Source organism: Calonectris borealis, chromosome Z (assembly GCF_964195595.1).
Source record: "Calonectris borealis chromosome Z, bCalBor7.hap1.2, whole genome shotgun sequence".
NCBI classification, from domain to species: domain Eukaryota; kingdom Metazoa; phylum Chordata; class Aves; order Procellariiformes; family Procellariidae; genus Calonectris; species Calonectris borealis.
In genome coordinates, this window is record NC_134352.1 from 65,234,974 (window position 1) to 65,260,560 (window position 25,587).

Genomic DNA, 25,587 nt, shown 5'->3' on the forward strand with positions numbered 1-25,587 from the left:
CATAGGAACAGAATATGTTTAAGCACAACATAAGAAACAACTTGATCTGCATTCATTTGCAAAGTTATCACCCTCATCATAACTGAGTTGAGAATGAGACTTGGCATATTTCAAGCTGTAATAAAATCAAAAGGCAACCAACTGTTTCCCGTATCCCAGAAGCTGGCTTTTAAAACCCAAGGCTTCCAACCACTAACATGCCTTACATTACTGGTCAGATTAGAAATAACCAAGGCGATGAGCAGTGTTCTTGGGTTATTACTAGCCCAGTACACAGAAGTCTAGTGACTTCCTCCAAAAATGGGGAAAAAGTGGTGGGGGCACAGGGAGGAAAAAACCCATTCAGTATGTGAAACACTTAACACCGAACAAGTTCTCTTTTGAAGTCACTGGAGTATTCTTCCATTAAAAAAAAAAAATCTAAAGAAAAAGAGATGTAAAGCAATTTTTTCTGTGAGAAAATGAAAGCTTTATAATAGAAACAAAAAAACATAAGTTAGGTGTTTGTGGAAGAAAGAACGGCCTGAATCCAAAACATTATCAAGTCTTAAGAACACCGTCAACAGACTTAGCTGGTGTCACTACCCAGCTACCTTGACCAGCATAAGGAAGGACAACTCACATTCATTCTCACTTAAGTGACTGACACGTCATGATGATTCTGAATCACATTTTGTTGGCCTACAGTATTCACCAAACCACTCATTCCCAAAATGTGGTCATCAGTGCTAGCAGTAAGATCAGTTAAGATCCAGCTGATTTGTGAAGCCATATCTCTGCAATATTTTCAATTAAAGTTCGATCATAGAGCTCATCATGAGACCTGATAGCCTAAGCAGTTTGGCAACCTCTATCATCCATAGCTGAGAGCTGAATAAAAGACAAGTTTGACAAATATGAAAAAAACAAACATAAAATACTAAAGGTAGGCAAACAGAGCAGAGAAGGGTAACAGAAATTTTAATAAAGTTTAACATATGTCATTTGATACTACAAAGAAAAAAAAAAGATTATGAGCAAAGGACAGGAAAAAAAGGAAAACCATCAAAAAAAAAAAAGTGGTATTACAGACCACAAAGGTAGGAACATAGGCACAGCTCCAGAAACTTATGCTTTAGGAACTGTAGTGCTATTTTGTGGTGTTACAATATGATGTTGACAGTAAAATGTCATTAAAGCAAAAATGCAAAATCTGTGGGCTTTGCATCCTTTTCCAGAAATAGTCTAGTCTCATGAGAAATATGTGAAAGAACAAGGAGATTTGTTATACAGGGTTTCAACATGAAATATGGTCACAAATATTCCCTCATTCCATAGCTGTCAAACAGCAGTTTACCATATCAGCATTACTGTCAAAAAGGGAATATAATACAGAATAGCAGCCAGTAAAGTTTATGTAGCCAAAACGCTAAAGCTAGTCAGTCCAACAAATAGGGACCAAACAGTATTCTATATATGCTTCACTAGTATAATTATATTTATAATGATATTGTGGTAGAAGAGTTTGTGGTATAACAGCTTCAAATCAGGAGAAAAGTAGATCATACATATCACCATACAGAAAAAAAAAATTAAGCTGCACTATTACATATTTAAAATGTGACTGCAGCATTATTTTTAAAATATTAGCAAGAATTTTTAACATACATATATTTGAACTACCTTTTCTTATACAGGAAAAAACAATTTAGAGATTACTTGAAAGAAAAGATAACTACTTTTCAAATTCCTGGTATATCACTTCTGCTCTGATAAGGTCAATGCACAAACCTGCAGTTAAAGTACCTAGCTGCTAAATTATTTTTCAGATCTATTACCTCTTGAAACTGAAGGTATAAGCAGTCCTGTAACTCTGAATGCACCATTACTCCCAATAATCTTTCATTCTCCATAAATTGTTTTTTCTGGAAGGTAAAATATTTAGAACACTATTGATCCACAGTTCTCTCACCTGCAGAGACTCCTTGCTCCCTATTTTGAAACAGAACTAACACCTCCAGTGCCAGGAGGAGGTTTATTGCACCAATTCCAAATCCAAGGCTGCCCGCATTCTCTGGAACAGGTTTATCTCAGCACAATTATCATGGCACTCTGGCTCATGGAAATGATAGGACAAAAGACATGCAACACTCCCCATCTTCAAGTATCACATGAGGTGGTAACTTCAACAATAAAAGTTGTATGTATACAGTTGGTATAAGCCAGAGCTACTTAAAAGGAGATCAGTCCAAGCTTAGAACAACTGCTGTAGTATCACTTCTGCACAAGTAACTAGGATGGGGGGGGGAAGAGGGGGGATTAAAAAATCACACTTAATACTTCCCCGAATGTTAATGCAAAGCAAAGTGTGTTAATTTGCTTTAAGTCTTAAAAAGCTTTGGGGGAAGTTTAACTTAAACTTCTTCCATTCATGGGTGTATGATAGCCCTTATTATCTCTACCTCAGTGGCAAGTACAAAACAGAGGCAGAGAGAATTAGTTGAAAAGCTGTAAGTTGTGTAGGAGCTCATTTCAATGAGTTATGGCTTGTAAACATCAGCTGACAAGCTTCCCCAGGTCATCTTAACACACAGGCAGGCAGAACAACTTTTCACAAACCAGTATATTCCAGAAGATCTCAGTGACCAAATCTTTGGCTGGAGCATGCCAACATAGCTTCACTGAATCTGACACAGTTATTCCTACTGATGCGAGTCAAGTATCTGCCCCTGTGGGTGTCAGTTTGAATCTTCTGTAGTAAACCATGCCTCATCTACTCACTCATTCCTAGCTGGTGCTTAGCAACTTGTAATACAAATCCAGGGCAAGTAGTGTATGTGCGTGTGTCTGTATACACGGATCAACAGTCCAACTCGTTCCACTCTTTACAAACTCATCAGCGTGAAAGACTGTGGGATATTTCCCGGCTTCGTTCCATTAGAAACCACTTACAGAAAAAGTCATGGCTGCAACTCCTGCATCTCATTAGCATTGTAAAATGTTAGTGCAATTTGTTTTCCTGTACTGATGAATCCACTAGCAATCGGATTTGAAACCTGCATTTTAATGTCAACTAGCATTAAAAAAACCTTGCATTAATACACAGCGGACCTATTTTAAAAATTCATAGGAGTAATTTCAGAATTCATTTAATTAAAGAAACTCTTGAATGGCTATGATCACCTTAAAGAATCTATGTAGATCATCTTAAAGAATGATAAAAGCAACAACTAAAGAACATTGGAATTTATATTTCCATTTGTTTTTCTTTTTCCTAAGTGTTAGATACCTATTTTGTGTATCATTTCATCAATTAGGCAAGCAACATACTAAATTCTCTCCCAAAAGTGACAAATTACTGGACAGATGAGTCTACTATAAATTTATTATTGTAGTTTAATTACAACAATTGAAAATTTAAAGACATTTTATCTCTCTCACCTCAGTGGTGGGTGGATCCCTTCTTTTTTTTCTTATCCATGCTGCAAAAGAAATAAAAATCAAATGGATTATTTAATTTGGATTATTGGATCACGTGATTATTTCATAATGGATCACAGACAATATTAAAACTCAAAATTATGATGAATTTGTAACAGAAAGCAAATGTTTATATAAAAAACTACAATAGAATTTGCCACAATGTGGCAAGCCATATAATTTCCCAAAATGTAAAGACCCGAGATGCTATTTCCCATTTCAATACTCCCAGTCTTCACAGAAGGAAGGAGATGGGGGAGTGCCAGCGAAAATCACCTCGGTGAGGAGAGGTTGTACACAGTTTACATACCACCCTGCCAGCCAAAACAGGGCTTAAAAAGCAGCCCAGGCCTGTTGTTGAGCTTGTTATACAGAGCTGAGCTTCACCCTGAGAAAATGACAAGGTGACTGCTGGAAAGTATGAAAAGCCTTAGACCACTCTGTAGAAAAAGGATTCCTGTATATGCCTCAGGCACGTTAAAGCCGAAAACGTATTTATGTTAGTGCCAGCTAGAATTCCTTTACAGAGATGCAAGATTGAGGGGCTGTGTGGGGATTACCCACTGCATCGAGGGGGAGGTACTGCAACCGAGGGAAGGCTCCCTCCATCTCAGTCAATCCATGCTGGAAAAGACAGCAGAGGAATGAAAGCAGTGGCAACGACAATTGTCCTGTGGCTCAGGTTTTCCATGATGAACCAAAATCAATAGACTTATGCCCACTCCCATTGCAAACACTGATGGTTGGTGTGGGGCTGACTGGAGGTACCAATCCAAAGGGACTCCACTGCAGACAGAGAAGCGGCACTCCGTCAGGCCTTGCTTCATTCAGTCAATAAATTATTAGAGATAGCTCCAACTGTTACAGGCATTATTTAGACAACCAAATTACCTGACTGAGGACAATGCAATATCCATTGCTCTTTAAAAGTATCACTACCATGGCATTTTTTCATGCCTTCTCAATCCACACAATTGGTAGGTACCAGGTTGTGTATTTTATAGACATTTGTCTTTTCTGCTCGTATTTTTCAAATGAATGAGTAGCAGAATGCAAGTAGCCAGTAATGAACAGAAGGACAAACATAAGGAAAGCCAGTTGCAAGTGCCGAGACATGGCAAAATGTTCTTTTGCATGTTTGTTTGGATAGTTAAGAGTTTTGTTACTGTCCTTGAAAATTAGAGTAAAAATTACATTTTCATTACCACCCAGTCAAATTCCTGGTCTGACCTGTAGCTGTCTATAAAGTTTCAGAAATGCTTTAAGAAGGAACTATTCCAAATTTTAATTTTCTAATGCTATCTGTGCTGTATTTTGAGGGGAACTAGGGAATGAATCAGACAGCAGGTCCAAAACACTAAAAGCTGCACAGAGTCATAACGTCACCTCACTACCGAAAATGCAATTAGACATAGGGTGAAACATTAACACCACTCTGCTTCGGCAACATTATGAAAGTGGTTTTAGAAGGAATAGCTTCCGATCAACATCAGAATGGAATTAAGGGAGGCAAAATGGCATTACATAGCTTGGAATTTAGCCATGATGGCGAGGCCAACAGCCTTAACTCAAGGTTAATGGTAAAATACCTGTAATGATATGAAGCAAGGTATTACTTTTGGTTCTCGTCTATCAGATGACACTTTCTGAAGGTGTGTTCTTTTAAATACCATTCTCAAATATCTTTTCTTAAGAAGCAGTCCCTGCCAGCTCTTCTCAGAGGTCTTCTGGTCCTAACAAAGATTAGACCCAAATTTGCCATTGTGGAGAAGTGACTGAGCACTGAACAGTCAACACCACCCTTTCTGCAAAAGTTTTATGTTAGCGGAAAAAAACCCAGCCCAATAAGATAATACAAAATACAACCAAATGACTTTCTATTGAATCTATAGAACTAGAAAACATTTTGCATGTACCTGTAGCACTTTCAAACATTTAAATTTCATGAGGATTTCCAAAAGCAAAATCTGGCAAGATCAGAGATTAAACTGGCATTACTGAGACTGGCACTTCTCAGCTGGCAGCCTGGCAGACACTCTTTGTAAACGGACCAATGATGCTATTAGAGGAAATCATAGCACACAAGCCTTTCCTCCTGACAGAAGTCATCTTTGTCCGTACTTAGCAACAGCTCCAACATCATCCAGAAAAGCAAGAAAGTGGTAGAGGTATCAGGTATAGCGAAGTATGTATACTAGACACTAACCAACAAAAGATACAGTTGCAGAAAAAAGGAAAAGTAGTAGTTTAAATTGTTTTGTAAAAAATTAAGTTTTAAACCTTCAAAATTTAAGGGATTTCTTTCAACAAAGTATCATCATCTGCCTTGCCATGCCTTGCTTCTGTCACATGGAAGTATAGTACCACTGGTTTCAATTCCACAGTTCTCAGCACCTAAAAATGCTTCATTTTTTTGAAATTGCCAGTATTTTCTTAAAACACCAGATGCATTTTAACTCTTAAAGAAAAATTCTTAACATTTGAAATCCTACAAAAATTAAGCTGCAGTAAGAAACTACTGCTGAAATATAACCATTACAATAGATTTTCTTTCCACAGCAGATGGAACTTTTAGGCAGTTATTTCATTAATGATTTTCAGATGAATGGAATACTTCTATTAAAAGATTTTATCATTTAATTATCTGCATGAGTTTAACAAGCCACAGACAGAACAGTGAAGGGTAACACAATGACATGTGTCCTGCGAACAGAAGCTGTGAAGCAAGGAGCGTTACGCAACCCATTTTCATTCATTAATAGATCCCAATTGGTACCAACACTCAAAAGCAACAAAACAATCCTTAATTTAGGAAGATTTCTCATATCAAACATTCAATTATCAGACTGTATCTTTTTAAATACACAAATAAAGCACACAATTATAAGATTGTGCTATTTTTCTTTCCAGCTATAACAACTATTTGAATGCATGGTTTTACAGGAGCTATCAACCTTCCTTCTTTCTAATAAATGTCAGGACTACTAATCTTTTTCAGTTTAACCCTAAATAAAACTTGCTGAGGCAAAGATTGGATACCATTTTCCAAATAACTACGGGAAAATTCATTTTAACATCTCTAATGAGCTGCATTAGAAAATCATTATTTAATGAAAGATTCCTTCACTGCTATGTAGTTGAAGGAGAAATACAGTAACAAAATTTACTAAAATCTCTTTATAGCCATAAGGTGAAGTTAGTTAGCTTTAATATATAATATTCCCCTCTATGCAAATCCATTTCTGAAATATTCTATGTAAAGCACAGCTCAAGATACATTACAAGATTAAAAGCAAAGAAAACATCATCTGAATTGAGTGTATTTTAGTATATTGTACTTTCGCATCTAATAGTTTTATCAGTCTTTCAAAAGCAACACATTTTTCCAATAATTCACCTGGCCACTCCTCAGTCTTTGGGGCGAAGAATGGGAGGACTCTCATATATTTAATCCCCACTAGTTTTCAGGTGGTTCTCTTTCAGACAGAAAATTTAAAAAGCCTTTCAATTTTTTCTAAGGTATCAACAATATTTTGAGTATCCAACACAAGGTTCAAAAAACCACCAACACCTCGTAACTCAGGCATAAGAGAAATTCATGGTAACAATTAAAGGAAGAATGAATGTATACAAAAATATAGCCAGTGATTTACTACTGAGTTAGGACTAATTTTAACAAAATCCAAGTAAATGGTATCTTGAAATTAAGACATTTTGCGTTCTCTTTGAAAAATATAGTCCGTGTATACAATTTACGAATGGAAAAGCTTTTCCACCTTTCTTTGCGCTCTCCATTACACTTTTAGTCAGTGCAAGTTTAAATTGCTGAACAGATTTATACCACAGTTAAATATCTGTTGATGGAAACAAGGCAGGTAGGTGGTTTATTACATATTATTTGAACACCATATGCACACATGCATACACTTAATTAAAAAGTGTCCAGTGACAGTTATAGCTGGAAAATATTTCCACATGAACACTCCCGTTCCCTACGGTAACAAAACAAAATGCCCTTACCATTTCAGACCAAGTAGAGAAGGTAACATGTATGTACTGAGTGCAACAAAAACATGCTTCCCTGCCCCCCAAAGCTTTGGCAAAATGAATCATTGCTTCCGTTTCAAACTAGTTATGCTGCTGCTTCTAATTTTATCTGGATGGCACTTCCTGCATTCTGTACTCGTTGTAATGTTACTTTTTCTAAAAGGGATTTTGCAAGATAGCTGGACATTTCCTACCTTGAGACCCTCACATTCTTTCATCAGCACTCATTTGCATTTCATTAGTATGCATGAAATTTTCATTGAACTTTAAGACTCCTACTGGCACATAACGCACTGTAATGAGTGTAAAAGTGAGCATGCAAATTAAGACTCCCATTAATCAGTAAACGTTACCAGGAAAGAAAAAAAAAAGACTAGATGGGCAATAAAATGCTGCATGAAGCATGCAATGTCATGAATCTCTATAGTTATGTAAAATTACTGATCTCCTCTCAGGAGCACTATTGCCATGTCCTGAGGAGGTAAATTACACATTCTACAGTAGGTGAACATTCAGAACTAACATTACGGAAAGGTTATCTGTTGTGTGCATCCATATTGCCTACGGAAAAGCATGTGCCCCCACTTTGTAAAATGTAAGAGGCTTCACCTAAACAAAAACAGGTAATATTTGTATTGTGTGTATGGATTATGTTCTAAATTCAAAACTACAGTACAAATGCAAACACATTTTTTGATTTTTAAAATGAAAATTGACTTAATTTTCTGTGTACAAACAGCTAACACTAAGGAGAACACAAAGGATTATGATTCTATTCTTTTAATACTGAGCACGTTTCAGTTTTACAAAAGCCTTAATGGACATTCAGAACTTTTGTAAAATTCACAGGTCTGAGAACCTAGGAAATTTAATCCTGTGGAGCACTTAAAACTTACATCTTCAGGAGAAAAATTCCAGGCAAACCCTTCATGAGTAAGCCTTCCACCCTGTATTCAGTTAACTCTCAGGACTAATACACCAACATCCTCTCTGAAGTCTGAGAAAGAGCTTGCATAGATTGAGTCTGTAATCTGGATGATTGGTTTACCTACTTGCTTTATAGCTTTCTACTTAGTCTCGGTTACCTTATCACATGTTTATAACTTGAAAAACACAGGGCCAAAATCAGACCCTTAGTTTACCAGCTCTCCAGGCTGAATATATTAGAACACAATGAGATTTAACTCAGATCCTCTTCAAATTTCACTATGGCCTGCTCCCACTCCTTAAACAATCAGTTGTCCCTGATTTTGTGCAAGTTTTCCTCAGACAACTCATGCTCTTAAGTATTTCCAGGGACAGTACTTTTATTCGTTTCGGTCTCAAGAGGTTTCTTTTCCAGTCACACAGTGTGATGTAGGGAAACAAGGAGAAAGAAAGGGTGCTGGGATGAGTGCTTTTAAATCGGGTGGCTATTAAGGATTATCCACAAGTGAAAAAACTAAGTCCTGGCAGAACAAAGCACAGGTGAAAGCAGCTCTCTGCAGATGCCAAGAAAAAGGAGAGGAAATAAGGCAACAGAAACTTTAGCACAGTCCTTAAGGCGAAAAGCTTGAGAAGGCTAGGCAAGGAGACTGCTATTGCTGAACTAGTCAAAACTGAAGCGGAGAGGCCGCAGATGTCAAAGTGCATACACAGGATTTGGAGAGAAGGCCCCTGGAGATGTAAGCACGTGCCCAGCAGAAAGGATTTAGAACACTAAAAATCCAAAAAAATTCCAAGAGTAAAGAGAAAACAGAAGTAAGAAATATTATACAGCCTTCTAACTTTATATTCACCTTTTACTGTTCAGAGAAAACAGCAAGTATTTTAGAAATCCTTCTGCAAAGTCTCAGACTATTTGCTGGAATGATCAGCATCCACAACAGCACGAATTAAAAAGTGAACACCCACAGAAAGAATGCATTGGGAAATTTCCAAGAGTCTGGACAGAGATACAGAGTGAAAGTTCAGCACACGTCTAGTGAGCCTGTAAACTTCTAGACCAACCTTAAAGAGGAAAAAATAGGCACAGAATTGTAATGAGCCTTTCAGCAAAGTGTGTCTAAAAACCTTGTATTAAACTGTTCCCACTCAGCTAACTGGCTGCTTTGGTATTATTTGAACTCTCTACTCTTTCCATTCTTTCCCATTTCTTACTCACTGAGAATTTTTCAGGAGGCAGAAAAGAAGTAGTGATGAACTGAACTTCAGAGCATCCCACATCCCTAATTCATACCCCAATATATAGCAAAGGCACAATAGTTCTCTGAACAGCCTCTATACCCACAGCAGAAGTACCAGTTGTGGCTTTTTAAAGTTATGTTCTATTTCCACAAAACTGTTTGTAATGTTTAAACTTGCATTGAACAAAAAAAAATACAGGTTAACCTTTTTTGTGCAGGTTATACTTTATCTGTCAGTGCACTGACACCTGTTCTGTTTAAGGAATGGACAGGGGGAAAAAAAGATGCATGTATCTTTTCTTTCTGTTTCTAGAGAAATTCCGTACTTAAGAGGAAAAGACTGCTACCTATATGCATACTGTAAATTTTCCTTTTCTCTGTGAATTCTTTCTATTTGGTGCTGACAAAATCACAAAGAAAAAAAAAACGCAGTTACAAAGATGAAGCTAAGTGTTAGAAGTGTAATGCAGCTCATAAAAATGGGACTGGCCAATTGTCTTTTCTTCTTTAAAACAAACCTGAATAAGATGCCTTGACTTGCAAAAGTGCATCTCAAGTCTGGCAGCTGCATCTTTTTAGGCAAGTCCATACTGCAGGGTACCTGACCCTTGACTCCAAGGTGCCTCTACTGGTGCTTGCCAAAAGCATCCTTCCAAACAGCTGTACCCTCCCATGCACCACACTGTCAAGTCACATGGATTTGTGCTAAGGTTTCTGAAGAGAGGTATAGTGCAGGCTTATTAGCGCTACACCGATTCCAGCAGTCCTAAGGAACAGGTTCATATAGCAAGTTGGTTGAACCAATATACTGGTTTTGGCTGGGATAGAGTTAATTTTCTCCATAGTAGCTGGTATGGGGCTATGGTTTGGATCTGTGCTGAAAACAGGGATGTTTTAGTTATTGCTGAGCAGTGCTTACACAGAGTGAAGGCCTTTCCTGCTTCTCACTGCCCCAGCGAGCAGGCTGGGGGTGCACAAGGGGTTGGGAGGCAGCACGGCTGGGACAGCTGACCCCAACTGACCAATGGGGTATTTCATAGCATATGACATCATGCTCAGCATATAAAGCTGGGGGAAGAAGAAGGAAGGGGGGGAACATTTGGAGTGATGGCGTTTGTCTTCCCAAGTAACCATTACGCGTGATGGTGCCCTGCTTTCCTGGAGATGGCTGAACACCTGCCTGCCGATGGGAAGTGGTGAATGAATTCCTTGTCTTGCTTTGCTTGCGTGCGCGGCTTTTGCTTTACCTATTAAAATGTCTTTATCTCGACCCACGAGTTTTCTCACTTTTACTCTTCCGATTCTCTCCCCTGTCCCACCTGGGAGGAGTGAGTGAGCGGTTGTGTGGGGCTCAGTTGCCGGCTGGGGTTAAACCATGGCAACCAGTTTAAGACCCTTTGTGAAAGGATGATTAGCCCACAACCATCCGAGACAGTCTGACTGTCCATGTTGTTTCATGTTAATTCCAGCCAAGTGCAGGTAGAGACTATTGCATTTTTTGACTCTTAAAAGGCAGCAGCAGGTCTTAGATGACAATTCATTCACAGCAGAGCAGAGTTACCTGAGGCTTTATAAATGCTTCTCAGTGTTTGTGGTACAGAGTGATTGCATGACAGGCACACAGACCTAAGATGACCAGCAGTGGCTGAAGAACTTTCGGATGAGGAAGCAGACCTTCAGAAAGTTGAATAACGTGAATTGACCCAGTCAAGCACAAGAGGACTTAGTAAGGACAAGCCTACCAGGCTGCTGCTTTACTTCAGAAGATGGCAATCTCGGACTGATAAAGAACGAGGAGTAACTAGATTAAGACTTGCCAGCCAACTGTGGGTACTTTGGCAGTAGAAGACAGAAGCTGCTGATGCTATGGTTTCGCCACAGTTGGCAAATGCTGCTAATAGGGTTGAAACACCTTTGAGAACCTTTTAGCTGTTAATGCTAGCCTTAGTTGATCACAAAAAAAACCTCAGGAATCAGTGTAATGATAAAATGCAAGATGGGAACATTTGATGTCAGTCTCTACTGACTCCACGAAGGGATATAATGGGACCAAAGTTTTCTCTTAGCTCAGTATCATCTCCTTCAGGGGCCAACAGTGAGCGCAAAGGAAAGAGAATGAGGTAAAGCAAGTACGTTGCGATATTTCCTCAAAACACACTGTAGCCTCCATTAATTTGCAACTCTCTGACAAATTCAACCCCAGTAATGTCTCTGTACAGGAAGGATTTTTCTTCCATGAATTCTTTTAATCACTTTTTGAACTCATGCATAGTTCCAGCAAGCAGAATATTCAATGACAAGAAATTTCACAGTTTAACTACATACTGCTTAAAATTTGTTTGCTTTAAACCTACCAACTTCTGGGAGATGCCTAGATATTATTCTCCCCCAAAAGCATACTGAATAATGGGTAGGCTCTATCTACTATTTCAGGGGTTCCTTGCTTATGCTATAGAGTCCTGGATGTTAAGACACATTTAACCCCACAGTTGGCTCGAGCTCCTACAGCCTCAAGAACCAACATACACTCCTTTCTGCTTTCTCTCTTTCTCCCAAGGGCTGCTCAGCTAATCCTAAGGAACTTCTCTAACCTCCCTGAATTTCCTTCTATGACCCAAATTTTCAGACAAAATTTTCATCAGTAGCAGTGGGAAAAAATGGTTAATTATTAGCAGGTTCTCTAACTCCCTGCAAAATTGTGCAAGGAAGAGTATAGGAAACCAAATACCACCATAAAAAAAAAAAGCCCTATCACTGTGCCACCAATAATTCAACTGACCTACAAATTAACACTGCAGTGTCGTGGTTTAACCCCAGCCAGCAAAAATAAACTCCACGCAGCCCCTCGATCACCCCCCTTCCCCAGTGGGATTGGGGAGAGAATCGGGAGGGCACAAGTAGGAAAGCTCCTGGGTTGAGATAAAAACAGTCTAATAATTGAAATAAAACTAAGTAGAACAGTAATAATAACAATGAGAACAACAACAATAACAGAATACACAAAGCAGGCAATGCACAATGCAACCGCTCACCAACCGCCATCTGCGTGTCACAAACAGGGGGGGCCTGGTTTTTATACTGAGCATGATGTCCCATGGTATAGAATACCCCATTGGCCAGCTGGGTCCACCACCCCGGCTGTCCTCCCCCCTCCCGGTGCAAGCATCACCCGCAACAGCCAAAGCATCAATGGGCCATCAACGCTTGTTTCACACTAAACCCAAAACACAGCACACCTGCAAGCTACTGGGAAGAAAGTTAACTCTGTCCCAGCCGGAACCAGGACATGCAGTGAAGGCATAATTAGGAAGTTTAACACATTTTGTTTTGGTTATTCTATCAGATCCTCCTCAGGCACAAATATTTTCACATTTAAAAGGAGAAAGTCATGATCATACAGGCATATTTACATTTTTATTTAAGTACTGATTTCCTAAACATAATTTATCCTATTTGTAAAGGAGTTACTTTAAGAATTCATAATAACTATACAGTTCAACAAAAACGTGCATTACTCAAAATGAAAGATAACAGATAAGCTATTCACATAGTCAGGCCTCCCATTAAAAATATTGAATCTACATTCAATGGCAAAATGATCTTGAAATAAAACCAAAATATTCAAGATTTACCTTCCCATTCTGTTGGAAAGTCACCCATTTCATACTGATATGCTTGACGATTTATTGCTTCTACAAATCTTCTTTCTGGTATAATCTGCCCTATAGCAAAAAAAAAAAAAAAAAAAAAAAGAAAAAAAGGCAGTTAGCTATATTTCTATATAATACTTAAATCGCTGGTTATGTTATTGTTTTGAAAGAACTGTACTTATTCACACAACTGCAATGTCGTCTACAGGATAAAAATGAAGGATTAAAATACTGAGAAAATTATTATCATCTAGATGTCAATTCGAAATGCTATGTTTCAGTAACTTGAACAAAAGTTTGCATGTTCTACAGTTGACTTGGATTATTAATGACAAATATATTTCAACCCAAGTTATCCATGTGAGCGTATCCCTCCCTTTGAGAACACTTCTCTGAAGAACTGTCGATCAGTTTTCTATCAACTGTTTTTTCCTTCACCTGGATATCTTCCACACCTTTGCTGGTGAGGGATCAGAAACTGGATGCTGTTCTCAAGTCAAAAACCAGCACTGAAAGTTCACCGGTTAGCTTTGCAGAGTGGTCAAGCCACATGATCTCCTATCACTGGCAACTGCTCCGTGCATGTGAGCTTTTCCACATATGCTTGCAAACTAAGTATGTTCTATGTTAAAAACCAAAAACTAGTAGGTAGCTCTCTGATAGGGAACACTGAGTATATTGAAAGGGGAGCCAGTGTGGAGAATCTGGATCTACATCCCACCCACAGATTCTACTACTGCCAAAGAGGAAGAATTAAGGTTCAATTGGTGATATAGCACACAGCAGACTGACTGTCAGATATCATGCTACTGTACAGAGAGAGGGTATTTTAATTTGCTTTTTAAACAGCAGATACTGAAAATGTGCAAGTTCCCCATCCTTCACAGGGAGAAAAACTAACAACATTCCCAAGGCTTTTTCTCCCAGCTTTTTCCCTTCCTGGGAGGCTGATACAGAGAAATTTGACATTTTGAGGAAACACAAAGAAATATCTGCATAAAATATTTTCTTTCATAATGATGTGATTAATGCAGTTCATTCCTTCAGTATGCTTTCAACAAGTATTTCAGATGAAGTTATTTTAAAACTGACAGCAGTCAGGAGTTACAATTCACCCATCTCTGCTTAATAGCTAAACTGCATACTATTTTTCATTATTAGTATTTAATACAGTAAAATAAGAACTAGAGACTGCAATTCCTTTTCTTTATAATATTTCTTTTTATTTTTAAGCAATGCAACATTTTTACTGTTTCAGATATGCCATCAGGCAAAGAAAATAGTGTAGCATACTTTCATGTCCAAGATTAGATATTTTTAATCAGTGTTGAAAGATAAAAGATTTATACTTTTTTGTTTGATAAGTACACAATTCCTATACACTGAAGATACTATACTTCACACACTTGCTTTAAAATAATTTCCTTTCAACAATACCATGGATAATTCAATTTCTCAAACTCTTTACCTACAAAGCAAAATAAAAATACAGAATTACGTTCTTCCCATACAGAAGATTTCCAGAAAAGCTGAAGACCTATCTAATTAGGTCTGGTCCTATATAAGTCTCAGAACTAACACTCTTCTCCACTGTTGGGAAGTCACTAGATTTTACTGTTAGTACAGCACCTTTTAAAAAACTGTCCATAATTTGCGTCCTACAGAGAGTAAACTGACATAAGCAAAAGTAGCGAAGTGCCTTTTTCTACCTGCTACCATGACTTGTGATTGATGTTCTATCTTTATGCACTCCCAAATAAAATGTTTTTATCTATCTACTTTTAACAAAATACACCACTTTTTATTTTGCTGCAAGCTTTCATAAGACACATGTAAAAAATTCATTCTCCAGATCCCACAGTCAAATCACACTGTAAAGCCAAACTCAGAAAATTATTTCCCAAAAATGTTATTTTGAAGAATCACCACACAGTAGTGCTGGTGCTTTTAAGTCTCTCTGCATTTGAGATGTACACACGACACTAATTAAATTCAACGGTCTGATTTGCCTCGTCCCCTAGGTTTCTTTTGGCAGATCACCACTGACAAATAATTTAGACTTTTTTATTTAAGATCACACTGAGGCCTCTCTAGAGGTAATTAAAACCTTTTACAGTTAGAGACATAGTTTTTCATACTGAAGATATTGACTATTTTGCTTTCTATTGATTAATTCATTCCCACATTTTCAAATAAATACTGTGGTCTTTGCTACTGCAACTCAAGAAACTTCACTTGTAAGTGTGTACATACGAAGCAAGTACAAATAGCAATGTAAGAACCACTATTTACAGTTTTAACTTTAAAATTAACCTCATTTTCATGGACCACTAGATCTTAGAAACATAGAAGAACCATTAATACTTCAAGTTGGGATTATATAAAACACAACATATCCAAAGAATAACAGCCAATAAATCATAAAACAAAAAGCAGATTACTTCAGAAAGAATTTAACAGATGTACTGTGAGAATACTCACATAAAATACTCAGATATAACATCATTTACACAAAATACTGAAGTAGCCAAGATTTGCAACTTACAAGCATGCAAAATGACCAAGAAGTCTTAAAAATGGACAGATCTTTCAGCAAGTGATACAGTATTTACACATTTTAGATTTACACACTTTCTTACGGTACATATCTTCTCTAAGCCTTTCTGACCCAGTCTATCTGAAAGTCAATGTGTGATGACTGAAGTGAATTTGTATAAAAGCCTGAAAACAAAAGTGTTTAACAGAAGTTAGGCATCCGGCATGAGAAAGGGGTAGCCAAAGCCAGCAAGGCAAATAGTGAAATGTGAAGGGGTAGCAAATGACTTAATGAATTATTTTCTAAATTTCTACAGCCCTATCTATAGACTATGAAGCCTAGAAACTAAGTTACATTTCCACAACAAAAACATGGTTAACTGTAGATATGCACAGATGTTATAAAATGAATATTTTAATTTTTCCGTTTCTTCTAAGGAAGAGCCCCTCTTCTACACAAAAAACATCCTAGTTGTGTTCACTGCAGTCACTAAACCTGATATATCCACATTTGCATTAAGAAAAACCCATTGAAGAAGCTTCCAGATCAAAATAAAGTTAAATAATGAATAATGCCAAACTTGTGTTGTTCTATAACCAAATTACTATTTTTCCTATACCAATTTCTTAAAACAATATATATATTATTTCGAAGATCTCCAATGGCCCTAGATTGATTTTTACTGTTTACAAAATTGGTATTTGAAAAAGATTTCTCTATTAACCCCCAAACAAGTTTGTCTAATGTGTACAGCTAGAACAAACTGGCACACATGATCAGTGAGAGGAGAAATGGGACCATCAACACGGAACTGGATGTTTTTGGTACCTGAACGGAGTAAGAGCCCTTGTCGGCTATAAAATATCAGCATGTTTTGCAATCAGCAGATGGAAACGGGATCACCCTCTCACACACGTGCATGCATGGACCTACCACATTAAAGCAACAATTCAAAATTCCCATTCAAATTGAATGAATCTCAGATGTTCATGAGAACTCAGGACCAGGACTCTTTGGCTTGCTGATTTGCACTGTCTGCATGGTAAGAGTCCACGGAAGAAACACTTTATTAATTACCTAGAAAAAATAAACTTTTTAAAAATGCACAGACTGAATATGCAGCTTTTGTTAATTTCAGACAAATGGACTAAATTTCAGTTGCACAGCATTGCTGTACAGTTTATGATGAAACAAGCATTTTTAAAGCATACCTATTTACTGAAGCGGTATGTACTTTGAAGAGATTATACTGTACTTCACTTACTAACAGGACGTTATTTCATCATCAGTAATACAACATAAACTTTACCTACTGGAAACAAAGGTTTCTAAAAATTTTTTCAGCAGTATCTTACAAAACTCAACAGAATGGATCCCCCATTTCTTTCTTTTGTCTGGTAACACCTCAACAAACCGTAGTTTTTGCTAAATATGAAGCAGTACTTAAGTTAGTAAAGCAACTGAACTATCAGCAGTTCTTCACACAAACAGAGAAAGAACTACTTCTCTAGGGGCAACAAAAAGTAGATTATTTCTCTATAGGCTGCACGAGTGGCCCATCACCTTCAGAGCAAGATATGAAGTTCTCACCTCTACTGGAAGAGAAGGAAAAAAACGTTTGTTGTAAAGAAAGAGAAAAACAACCCTTTTAAAGGTGAACATTAATTTGTGCAAGTCTAGATCCCTCCTTTGCATAGACTTTTAGCTGAGGGACCCTGTTCATTGGTGACCATCATCATGTTACCTTGTGGTCAGAATTCCAGTATTTCTGCAATAATGAATTTCACGTTAGGAAAGACATCAACATTTTAAGACAATACTTTTCTCCCAAAGAATTCCTTTTTTTTCTTTCCCCAAAATTTAGATTTCTATGAAGTTAATGAATTTTTGCTGAGTGACAAATTAATTAACTTTCAATAGTTCATTATATTTAATCATACAATAAATCAATAGACTAAAATAAAATACAAAAAGTTTTAATATTTGCACCTAACCTCTATCACTTACACATGTAGTTATATTTTCTCCAATAATTCATACACTTGAAGTCATCTGAAACTCTTTATGCTTTATAAAATCATATTAGAAACTCATTTCAACTTTTAAGAGCAGCAAGTAAGGCCATAGGTTGCTTTGTTCTATGGTTCTGATTTCCATTAACATCAAATGAACCATGATCAGCGATTTCCAGTTTTACAGGGATGCAGGATCAAGCAATATTAAACTTGGTAAGTGCTGAACGAGCAAGTCCAAAAAAAGCTGGAAGTACCTGGCACTCAGGGTCAAAAATCATGCTTTGACGGTGCCAGCATCATAGCCATACCATCTTAGTATTATTTGTTATTTTGTATTAATTGCTATTCGACTATCCAACACTGTGTGCCAAAATAATCGTTCCCACCTTGCTCTGATTTTCTACAGCATTTACAACTAATGTGCAATAAGTTTGCCATGTTTAATTCACTTGGCTAACAGATTTTGCTAATTGCTAATACAATTCATTAAATATTATTTGTATCCTGCTAATAATGGATTTGACATGGTACAAAAAGATTAAGGGTAGGTTCATGTTGCAACAGAAGCTGAAGATAGCCAAGACAGTTTTGAGCGAGTTGACTTACATCCCAGAAAGTCTAGTCACAGCAAATTCAGAGCTTTGATAATTTCTCCCACCCTATCTCTGAGTTTGACAGTCTTCCAGATTTCAGCCCCGGCAGGTTACACCAGTCCAAATAGTTTATACATTTACTGCAGCCTCTAGTCAATGTACCTTAAAAAACACCTATAGTCTAAGTAGTTTAAATCAGTAAGATCAGACTTACGGGTCTGGGTCTCTCGCAGGAGAGTAAGTTTTTTGGTTTTAATTGTCATGAAATCACCAGAGAAGATGTCAAATTTTAAAGTAGAGTTGCCAGAGACATGTCCCATCATATCTTTTGTCAGAAATGGGTATTAACACATCTGACGCTGTCCCAAAAAACTTTGCTTCTCCTCTGAAATTTCCATTGACAAGGACTTTTCCCATCTTGATAGGATTCACTGTCAGTTTCCCAAGGAAAGCGATCTGTATATAAATCATGTTCAAAAGCTTCTCTAGGATGGACTGTTGGTCCTCTGGAGAAGGTCTCACTCTTGTAAACGTGACCAACATGCGCTTATGGTATGGTTAGCCTGATTTGGACCCAAATTTTAATCCAGGATGTCAACAAATATGACTCTCGGTGCCATCTAGATTCTGCCCTTCTTATAAGCATATGCTAAACAATGAAGTTTTTGCAAACAAAGCTTACTATCCAACTATTTACTAACTAGCAACTAATCTATCACAATATATACATACTTGGCAAGCAAACAAAACCCAAATAAACCTACATCCAGAAGGAAGACCATACATTATTCCTTGAAAGAAGAGCCACGTTCTTCATTTTTGAGAAAATTTTTCTTTCCTTAGTGCAGGAAAATTATTTACATGCATACGTAACAGGAAAAACTGCTCAATATCGTTCTTGCTGTTGTCATGACTGTAAGGAAATTAAACATCTTAACGTGTTAGATCAAGAAATTTTGCCTGATTTCCATAAAATAAACAAGAAAGACTTAGAACAGCACCTTCCAAACAGGCAACAACTCAATCCTGCCCTATTTAACCCAACCCAACAAAAGTAATATTGCAGGGTAACCAGGCCTATATGGATTCATTCTGATTTCATACACCAATTTGCATCTTTTGTCTGCTCACCAGAATGATTTTGACACTGTTAGCGTCTTTGTTTCTTTGGACAGATATATTCTGTATTTTGCTTAATACAGAAAAGCTTATCCCTCAACCCTCTGAAAACACTTTTATAACAGCTGTCAGACATCTAGACTGTGCAGGCTGCAACTTGATTCCGTTTTGCAGTTAAAAGCAGTTATTCATATTAAAATTTTCCAGTTTGACTCAAATGGCAGATTTTTTTTCCCTTTTAAATCAAAAGGTCTATGCTTATGTGGGTCATTAGTCCACATTAATCACATTTGTGCTTAACCACTCCATTTCCTGTATACAGTCACTGATATATTGAATGTATATACATACATACACATATGTATTTTCCATGACCCATTATGCTTTCAGAAGAAAAAAAAATTACAGTAACATAACGTGTAAGACAGGTAACAGCAATCTTCAAATACAAGTTACTCAGCCAAAGTGCTGATAGTAAAGACATGGCATAGACCAATGTGACTTTGGAAAAATACCTACACAATCAGCCAGGAAGGTCTGGGGTGGGATGGGAGTGGGGAAGGAAAAAGAAAAAAAAAAAAAGAAAAAACCCAAGAACTCTGAGTTTAAAAATGCATTTACTATAGTTAAAATGTGAATAACAAGTTAAAAAAGAATACAACACAGGCTTTGGGTTTTATTGTTTTTTAAATGCCCGCATATCCCTCCTCTCTCCTAGTTGTATGTCTATACTATTTTTTGAAGACTGCTACTTCCCTAGTCTAGGACTCTGCCCTGCACATATCTGTCAAGGATGACAAACAATTAATATGAAAATTTGTCTGGAAGCTGTCTCTTTGAACAGAAAAAAAAATACACACATACCTGGGTTGTAAGCCTTATTGATACACTAAGCTGTAATTTCTGAAACTGGTGATGGAACAAATATTCTAATAATCAAGGAATCATACAATTATTAAGGTTGGAAAAGACCTCTAAGATCAAGTCCAACCGTTAACTCAACACCACCATGCCCACTAAACCATGACCCCAAGCGCCTCATCTACACGTCTTTTGAATACTTCCAGGGATGGTGACTCAACCACTTCCCTGGGCAGCCTGGTCTAAGGCCTGACCACGCTTTCAGTAAAGAAATTTCTCCTCATGTCCAGCCTAAACCTCCCTTGGTGCAACTTGAGGCCATTTCCTCTCGTCCTATCGCCAGTTACTCGGGAGAAGAGACCAACACCCACCTCACTACAACCTCCTTCCAGGTAGTTGTAGCGCGCGATGAGGTCTCCCCTCAGCCTCCTCTTCTCCAGACTAAACAGTCCCAGTTCCCTCAGCCGCTCCTCATAAGGCTTGTGCTCCAGGCCCTTCACCAGCTTCGTTGCCCTTCTCCGGACGCGCTCCAGCACCTCAATGTCCTTCTTGTAGTGAGGGGCCCAAAACTGAACACAGGATTCGAGGTGCGGCCTCACCAGTGCCGAGTACAGGGGCACGATCACCTCCCTACTCCTGCTGGCTAGTTCTGATACAGGCCAGGATGCCGTTGGCCTTCTTGGCCACCTGGGCACACTGCCGGCTCACGTTCAGCCGGCTGTCAACCAGCACCCCCAGGTCCTTTTCCTCTGGGCAGCTTTCCAGCCACTCTTCCCCAAGCCTGTAGCGTTGCCTGGGGTTGTTGTGGCCGAAGTGCAGGACCCGGCACTTGGCCTTGTTGAACCTCATACAGTTGGCCTCGGCCCATCGATCCAGCCTGTCCAGGTCCCTCTGCAGAGCCTTCCTACCCTCCAGCAGATCAACACTCCCATCCAGCTTGGTGTCGTCTGCAAACTTACTGAGGGAGCACTCGATCCCCTCGTCCAGATCATTGATAAAGATATTGAACAGGACCGGCCCCAAAACTGAGCCCTGGGGAACACCGCTCGTGACCGGCCGCCAACTGGATTTAACTCCGTTCACCACAACTCTCTGGGCTCGGCCATCCAGCCAGTTTTTTACTCAGTGAAGAGTGTACCTGTCTAGGCCGTGAGCCACCAGCTTCTCTAGGAGAATGCTGTGGGAGACAGTGTCAAAGGCTTTACTGAAGTCCAGGTAGACCACATCCACAGCCTTTCCCTCATCCACGAGGCGGGTCACCTGGTCATAGAAGGAGATCAGGTTGGTCAAGCAGGACCTGCCTTCCATGAACCCGTGCTGGCTGGGCCTGATCCCCTGGTTGTCCCGCACATGGCTTGTGAGCGCCCTCAAAACGAACCCCTCCATAATCTTCCCTGGCACCGAGGTCAGGCTGATGATGCAACCAGTAACCGAAGAAAACACCAGGAGAGGTAAACCAATTACACAATGTGCAATGCTAGTAACTATTTCATTATCGATCCTCCTAAGGTGATCTACAACAGTAGACCGCACTGAAATCAGAAGGAGGTGTTTTCTCAATACACTGCCCCCTCCATGCAGTTTACTAAGAACAACCATATAGTACCGTATCATTGTTAGTAAGGTTACCTTCACAGAAAGAGCTTAGTACAGTTTAGAACCAAGTCCTTTAAGGTGATCTTCAGAATGTTTTACAATTCAAACTTTAAGCACAAGTTAGCAGGAATAGTCTCCCAGAAGTAATTTTAAATTAATGGTTGGAAAATCAAGAAATTCAAAACACTAACATACAGGTGTCCCACTGTCTCTTTCAAACTGGTCTCTTTAAATTACAAACCGTGTTTCTGTCTGATTGCTCCAACTGCCAAAAGTTTAACAACTTCTATCTGCATTATGGCCAACTGTATTTAAATGTCTTTTAACTATTTGCTTAAGTATAAACAAGTATTTTTTCTAAATTAAGACAACTTTTGCTATGGCAAGCTCAAGTTTTCAAGAACTTCACAATAACAATTTTTATTTAAATAATATACTTCGGTTTTGCAAACATCATCAAAAAGTCAAGAAAATATTCTAGCAAAATATTAATGGAAGACACCACTTTTTACTTTGATCTTGGCAGGGGGGAAATCTGCAAAGAACAGTCTGATATTTTTATGATAAATAAAGTCAAAACACACATACACAGAAGTCAATGAGTTTTCTATTGAGTTTAATGGTATCAAGGCACAGTCAGAAATACAAAGTATAAAATATTTGTACAAAAAAAAAAATAGGCACTGTTCAGATCATTCAGAGAGAAACTTTTGCAAGCTTGCAAAATATTCGGTGCAAACCATGCGCTGTGTGTGCCAGCATCACTTTACCCATCTCTGAATAGAATCACCTCAGAGATGAAAAGTTTAAAAATGCATATACATGCACATATATATAAATGCATCAGCAACATTAGCTGGTAAAATAATGGGTTTGGTATACAGCCAGATGTGAAGACAAGCTAGGTAAAGAATCTGATTAAAACGTTTGCATGTGGAAGGAAAAAAGCTTTGCTTACCACCAGTGTGGCAGTCTAACTCCATGTTAGATTTCACAGAGTAACTCTGATACACTCTTTCCACCGTTGTTGAATATTGCTTTGAAATCCTTCTGCACGGCAATCGTGAACCCGACCCAAGACGGCCCTGAAATACAGTCTTTGGGCTGAGAGGGCTCTAAGTTTTTAGTAGGCCAGAAGATGTTTTTTCAGTATAAATCTGTAAAAGCCATCTTGTGGGGTCTGGGTTAACATCTACGTGTCAATCCAAAGACGTGGCACCAGCTCCTACAGATGCATCTAAACTAACATCTGAGGTGTTAGCTCACTGGATCTGGTGTGGCAGGAATCATGTGATTAAAATACTACTATTGCTGACATTGACTGCTGGGTTGAGTTTGTTCATTGTTTACACGGTCCATGTCTATTTGTCTAGAATTCTGATAACTGCTTTTAATTTAGAAATAATCTCTTCTGTCATTGTTCTTGAGGATGCGGATGCCATCACTCTTCCTGAGGATATGGGTACCATTACAGATACTATACCAATACCTTAGAAATCTAGGTCATGGACAAGGATCAAAACATGCTGTTTGTTGTCTCTGATAGCCTGCGCTGCTGAGGAGGGCGGGAGGGAATCAATTAGCAGTAAGAAAGATACAACCTCTCTCTCTGATAAACAGAGTATTTTGTCAGAGAGTTTAGGGCTAAAGGGATTATAAAACAAATGAGGATATTGCTTTTGAGACATGACAAATTCCTTCCAAGCAGCAAAATTAAATCTAGACGAAAATGCAATAAAAGGAAACCACAGAGTTCTCTGGATCCAAATGTTCTACAGTATCTTCTCTACAGCCAAATAAGCAAACAAATAATAAACCCCCCTCACCACTCCCCATACCCTTAGCTCTAGTCAAGGACAGCAAGTAAAACAAGGCCCAAATTCACTGCACTGTAAATGTTATAATTGGGTAAGCAGACAAATGCATACAAACTTAAGTATATCTACAATATGCAAACAGAACATAACACTCCAAGTCACACTGGCAGTAGGAAGCCAATCCTGTATAAAAATTAAAAATACGCATTTTAAACCTAGCAGGAAGAGAATAGGAAGGCAGAACCTGAAGTCTGAATAACTGTATTAAATACTTGGTACAGTTATTCAACATTATTTCACAGGAAGATTAGCAATCAGCGTGTATATGCTGATTCATTAGGGCTCATATATATTGAGAAATATTTTACTGTTGCAAAGACCAAAAAAGTGATTATTACAATTATTCCATTTTGAGTATGTCATTCTGAAAAAAATGGTCAAGAGCTATACATAGTACCAATATCTGTGCTAGTAAAAGTCTCTGGACAAGTACAAATTGTCCAGAAATATCTCAAAGTTGTTTTTATTCACACCTGATTATCAAGCAGCTAATGTTTAAGAGGATGGTGTCAGAGTTTCTATACATGCAAGTGCTCTCTGACAAATCAGTAGCTGTTACTGGAACTCTGACTCTAGTGTTGAAAAGCTATGAACCAGTCTCAAAAAACTAATACAGGCAACACTTCTGTTAATGAGGCCAAAGAAAAGGAAAAGAGAGAAAAAAAAGACATAACCATTAATCAGTGATAGATTAGGTTTGGGGTTTTTTTGGTATTTTAAAAATGAACTACTATTTTATTTGATCTTTTATAAATTACTGAAATACTTGTATGACATAATACATTATGCATCTCCTCAAAAACTTAAGAAGTAGCCTGAAAACATGGATCAATTCTTAAAAAGAAATAATCACTTCATAACTTGCTATCTGATAAACTAGTGTGCAAGCAGAGCAAGATAAATGGCAGAGGCTTCAATTGCAAATCCTTAGTTTAGGTGATTACAGTGCAAAACTACACCTTATTAAGGTTTTATTCTGCATACTCCTCTGACAATTAAACACACATTATCTTTTTAGCAGTATTATTTAGCAGTAAAAGCAATAGGAGGAAATATTGAACTTACTGAAAGTACCCTTGTGAGTTCAGCCTGAAAGCCCTCTAGGGAAGCAGTCAGCTTTGACACTCATTTCAGCTCTTATCCATTATACGATAAGTGTGCGAAAACTGTCCTCTACTTGAACTGCACAGATACATGTTTTCTATATGTAAGGACAAAATGAATTGAAGCATACTCATTCTCATTTCTGGGGGTCAATTTCTCACTCTTCTCCATATGAAATTTGCCATTTTGCTTTTTTTTTTTTAATCTTTTGTCATTTTAGGACATTCAAACTAGTCAGAAGGGTTACTACAGCTGTGTTTCTCTAACACGAAATAGTTTATTCTAATAAAATTAGAATGCTATGAACAATTATCCACCTGGACTTGTGCAAAGCATTTCACACTGTGGTACACAACATCCTTGTCTCTAAATTGGAGAGACATGGATTTGACAGATGGACCACTCGGTGGATAAGGAATTGGTTGGATAGTTGCACTCAAAGAGCTGCGGTCAACGGTTTGATGTCCAAGTGGAGACTAGTGACGAGTGATGTTCCTCAGGGGTCAGTATTGGGACTGGCGCTGTTTAACATCTTCGTTGGCAACATAGTGGGATTGAGTGAACC

The 25,587-nt window shown here is 38.1% G+C and overlaps 1 protein-coding gene across 5 annotated transcripts in view; it reads right to left on the minus strand.

Annotated features, from left to right (window-relative positions):
- The window catches only part of NDUFAF2 (NADH:ubiquinone oxidoreductase complex assembly factor 2), a 77,074-nt gene that overhangs the window by 12,651 nt on the left and 38,836 nt on the right, over window positions 1–25,587 (minus strand). For 4 of the 5 annotated variants that reach the window (XM_075137217.1, XM_075137221.1, XM_075137220.1 and 1 more), the window contains exons 2-4: window positions 13,304–13,393; window positions 3,421–3,461; window positions 1,818–1,904 (exon numbers count right to left, since the gene is read on the minus strand). In XM_075137217.1, the coding sequence (XP_074993318.1) occupies window positions 1,818–1,904; window positions 3,421–3,461; window positions 13,304–13,393 (218 nt within the window). The remainder of the gene's footprint in view (window positions 1–1,817; window positions 1,905–3,420; window positions 3,462–13,303; window positions 13,394–25,587) is intronic. The other variant, XM_075137218.1, reaches the window with a different exon arrangement.